This window comes from Cucumis melo, chromosome 2, assembly GCF_025177605.1.
Source record: "Cucumis melo cultivar AY chromosome 2, USDA_Cmelo_AY_1.0, whole genome shotgun sequence".
Classification (NCBI taxonomy): Eukaryota; Viridiplantae; Streptophyta; class Magnoliopsida; order Cucurbitales; family Cucurbitaceae; genus Cucumis; species Cucumis melo.
In genome coordinates this window covers 9,508,753-9,513,462 of record NC_066858.1, presented here as the reverse complement: position 1 = coordinate 9,513,462, position 4,710 = coordinate 9,508,753, and the positions used below count along the sequence as shown (strand labels likewise).

General features: G+C 36.3%; 1 protein-coding gene across 2 annotated transcripts; it reads right to left on the bottom strand.

The window, feature by feature from the left end:
- Positions 1-590: 590 nt before the first annotated feature.
- LOC103487193 (glucan endo-1,3-beta-glucosidase 6) lies at positions 591-4,356 on the bottom strand. Of its 2 annotated transcripts, none has more exons than XM_008445424.3 (2): positions 3,440-4,356; positions 591-1,917 (listed from the first exon to the last, which is right to left on the bottom strand). In XM_008445424.3, exons 1-2 carry the CDS (start codon positions 3,796-3,798, stop codon positions 798-800), a joined length of 1,479 nt encoding a protein of 492 aa, XP_008443646.2. In that variant the 5' UTR covers positions 3,799-4,356; the 3' UTR covers positions 591-797. The 2 variants fall into 2 exon arrangements, with proteins under 2 accessions (XP_008443646.2, XP_050937123.1); XM_051081166.1 differs by having other exon boundaries at positions 591-1,903; positions 3,440-4,226.
- Between the last annotated feature and the right edge of the window lie 354 nt (positions 4,357-4,710).

Sequence of the window (4,710 nt, the reverse complement as noted above, 5' to 3'; positions counted from 1 at the left end):
GAAAAATAAAAATAGTATTTGCGTGCTTCAAATGTTTACATTCTTCTTCTTGAAAATGCATGATTAATGAAGTTGAAGATGAAACTGAAACTTCAAATGGGATGGTAGCTTGCAAAAGGGAGGGTGGAGATTGGGGTTTGCCCTCTTTAAGGTGGAAAGATTAGGGTTTGTTTACTTGAAGAAGATGAGAGACAAGGAAGATTGGAAAATCTTAAAATGGAAGATGGAGAATCAGAAAAAAAAATGGAAAATGCAAATCATTGCAACGGGTCTAGAAAATGGAGATGAATGGTTCTAATTTTGATTGAACAAGTATGTAGTTGTAATTATATTTCAATAATTATTAGAGTATATTTATTTTATTTCAACTTAAGAAAGTAGGTTACACTCTCTATGTCTACATGATTATTTTGAATTTTTGTAAATTCTTATTTTTTTTTTCATTTTGCTATTTTAAAAAAAAAACATCTTTCCTATTTTCAAAATGACAATTTTAAAAGGCCTATTATCATATTCTTGATAAACAGCCCACTACAATTTTACTTAAAATTAACTAAAAATCTATTTAACTAGAACTTTTGAGTGGATCCTTGAAAGAGAATGATTCCACATTTTTATACAGTGGGTCCCACAATACCAATCCCAATTTCTTTCATTGGGTAAACATTGCCTTCAGGCAGCTACATAATTAAAACAATTTTAGCGGTCCTCTCCCAGCATCAATAATTCAATTCTACACATAAAAAAGATACCTTAAGACATACAAATAATTTAGAATCCATAACGTTCCTAAGCATTCACAGAACTGTCAACATAACAAGAACAAACCCAAAAACCAACATCAAAAGCCTTGTGAAACAAAACCCAGACCTTCCTTCTGCCCCTCCATAGTATGGCTCTATCATTATATCAAACCTGCAACTCCCAAAGCTTGGATCATTATTTGTCACTGTTGACAACCCTGAAAACTTGCATGCATCCTCTGCTTGATTACTCCTCTGGTAATAACTGTTAAATGCATATGAGATGTTCGACCTCGCATCTAGACCCGAACATGATGTCCCGTACCCAAGGCTGGTACAGTCAGCATGGTAACAGGCATAGCTGACACTTGGTGCAACTTGTGAATCTTCAAGGTGAGCAGATGGCTTCATCACACACCATTTTCTTTCAAGATAACGTACACCTTTTGCTCCAACTAAGGTTACATTATTTGAATTTCCAAGGCTGAGTTGGTATTTCGGTCGGCCATCATAGTAGAATATTCCCCAATGGCGTTCAAAGTTCCCTGGATCAATGCTCTTTGCATCTTCGTCGATTAGACTGAATAAGTAGGCATCGATTGGACCTGGCCTCATTGGTGTTCCTTTCCCGCCTAAAATGTGTGACATGAAGCCTTGATTGAACCGTTGAGCATAGATGGGGTTGGCATTACGATCACCATCCGTAGGCCAACCAATCTCCCCAACTATAATCGGCAAGTTTCCAAAGCCATTCTTCTGAAGTGCCCACACAAGGGTATCATAATTTGCATCAAACATGTTGAAGTATGTTGTCTGGCCATCGACTATGGGTGATGCATTGCCATCAAAGAAAGCATACTCAACAGGGAAGTTGGGGTCGGAATAGAGACTGATGAAGGGATAAATGTTCACTGTGAATGGAGAACCGGAATCACTCAAGAACTTGACAATAGCAAGCATCAAATCATGTATATCACTTCGGAAGTCACCACCTGATGGTAAACTAGTTGTGGATGCGTAGACATCAGCATTCAGCGGACATGTTACCTTTACTTGGTTGCCTAAATTAGCTTTTATTAGGGCTCTCTGTACATTTCGCAGGGCAGGAAAGGTTGTACTGAGAAAGCTTCCATTGTAAGTTGCCAAGAAAGGCTCATTCCCTACAGCAACATATCTGAAAAATCATAATTCATTAATTTGGTGACTAGGAATTAAACCAAGTATGTATGACGGTTTGTCAGCTTAAGAAAATTACAGGACAATACACGAAAATCAGATACGAACATGAGGTGTCAAACACACACAGCTGCTAAAGCAAGTTGGTAATGTATTCGACCTTGCATATTCATACATGATAAGATGAAAACAACTTCGGTCTTTTCCATTTGAATGGATAAATTCAAGAAAGACTTTTGCAGCAATTAATTGCATAACAATAAAATACGGTAATGGAAGTGAGAGAGTAGATTCAGGCTATGACTGAAAACCAGGTCCAACTGACTCTAATGAAAATGGTAGGTCGGAATAGTTATACTCTGCTTTTCTCATTAGAGAAGTGGCTTTAGAGTGGATAGATTGCAAAAAGAAATTAGCAAAATTCATTGGGAGACCTCTTCCAATTAATCTCATGTGAAAAAGCATAGAATCTTTTCACCTAAAAGAGGCTAAAATGTGCAAAACGCAGAGGAATATACAAATCATGGCCTTTCAACATCAAGATGTCATTCTCTATAGAATAATTAAAGATTTCAGCTGCACTCCAGCACAATTTCCCAAGAGATAACCTAAAAAAGGATTGCTCCAAGCTAAACACACGTAATTTTGGAGTTTTTATGATCGAGCCCCTGAAAAAGAAGCAATATTATTATAGATAGTAATTATCAATTTTTTAAAAACTTTTCTTAACCATATTTTCATATCCTTAGAATCCTTCTCATTTAGATTTGATCTCGGTTTATTAATGTATCCTCTTAAATTTGAGCATTAAAGCTTTGGATATAGAAGAAAGATAAATATCGGCAATCCAATTAGTGGGACTAAGCTAAACTTTAATATCCAACGAATTACCTTATCAATCAAATTAGTAGAGCAAACCTTGTGTCCTTTGACATAAATGAATATAAACGAAACGAAAGAAAGCTACAGCTAGGAGAGAAAATGAAGGTCGAGGTAGCTAATAAGTTTTACCTGTATGCCAACTATGATTAAAGTCTCAGCTCTAAGACTTCTAAAAGATCCTCCCTTCCTTGTTTTGAAGATAATGTCTTACAAGAGCCACAAAATGAGAGAGAGCTGATCAACAACTCAATTAAATTAGCCCAAATTGTTTTCTCTTCCAGAGTTGAAACTCCATTAGTGTGCATGCTAACTCTTAATTATTTAGAACTTCTAGCGACAATGGCTGAACATCTGTGGCTGTCTGCCATAGCAAACAAGCACCAATCACAGAACTTCCCCACTTCTTTAAACATAAAATTCATCAAAATCATTCAGATGTGACATCTAACCTTACTAGAATTAACTAACGAGGGGAAAAACAATATCAAAACGATAAGTCAACAAATATGGAACTGACTAAGACATCATAATGAACTCACAAGAAAGTAACTCTAATGGGTAAAGCCAGCCAAAGTTCCAAAAATACACAAACAAAACAAAACAAGAAGCCCTGAAAGAAAGAAAAGAAAAAAGCTCACCTAATGTTGACATTGTTTTCACTAATGTGAACAGAGACATTCTTAGAAACCCATTTCTCAGCTGCTTTTTCACTGTTAGCAAAAGTGGATAGCATATCATTAGGAATCCCAACCATCACTTCGATCCCAGTCTTCCCCAAAGCTCTAAGAGTTCCATAATCAGCATCGAAGAGCTTCACTTTCTGAATCTGATTGTCTCTCAACATTCCAACAACGGTCTCCGGCGGCAACGGATGAGACGATTGAGTTCCCCAGTTGGCGCCTATGGCCTTCACAGAACAAACCACTGACAACAACAAAACCAAAACAACGGTGGATCGCAAGAAACAGCAACAACCCATTTTGCTGTTAAACAACATCTTCAAAGCTTCCCAAAAGAAAGAACAAGAAGACAAAGGAATAAACTAAAAGAAAAAAAATAGGAAAGAGTAAGAAAGTGAAAGTGAAACCAGTTGGAATCAGAAAGGGGGAAGGTAGTTAAAGAGCCTTTTTAAGCTCAAAACTGAAAAGGGGAAGCTCATAAACAACATGACACAGTAATTTCAGGAAGAAGATCCGGAAGAATCCGCCATTAAAGCGGAACGGGGAGCTCAAAGATTTCGCTAAAAGTAGAAAACCCCAGATGGAAAAAGAGAAAACCCAACTCAAGAAAGCAAAGAAGAGGCAGGAATGAGATTGAAAATGGTGAGTTAAAGCAGGAAATGGAATCCGGGTCGACCCGGAGAATATTTTGGGAGATTGAAAGAGAGGGAAAAGTGAAAAAATGAGGGAGAATTTCATTTGGGAAAAGCATTGAAATTGATGAAATGACAGTTAAATTAAAATTTAAAAGATAATAAAACTGGGGATGTCGGATAGTGAAGCATCTATGATGGGTCAGCCATTGCTGGCATTGCATTAGTGGGAGTGGCAGCTGCTTTTTTGAAGAGGACCACTTTGAGAATCATCTATCTGCCTATCTTAGCTTATTTGTCAATACCGTATCTATCTATCAAATTCTATATTACTACAAAGTTTAAACCTTGTTTTCTTTCTCACAGTTGGATAATACTTACCACTTCAAGCCTCTTCAATCCGTCAGCACAAATCTTCGTTTCTTTCTCCTTTTGAAAATTAAATAGAAAGAAACTGTTTTCAGATATAGCAAGCTTACTTATTTACAAATATGATAAAGTTTTATTATCTTCACACCATAAATAATGATACACAATTAGATATTTAAAACAATTATAACAATTATCCTTAAAAATCGTATTCTCTTTTTCTTACTA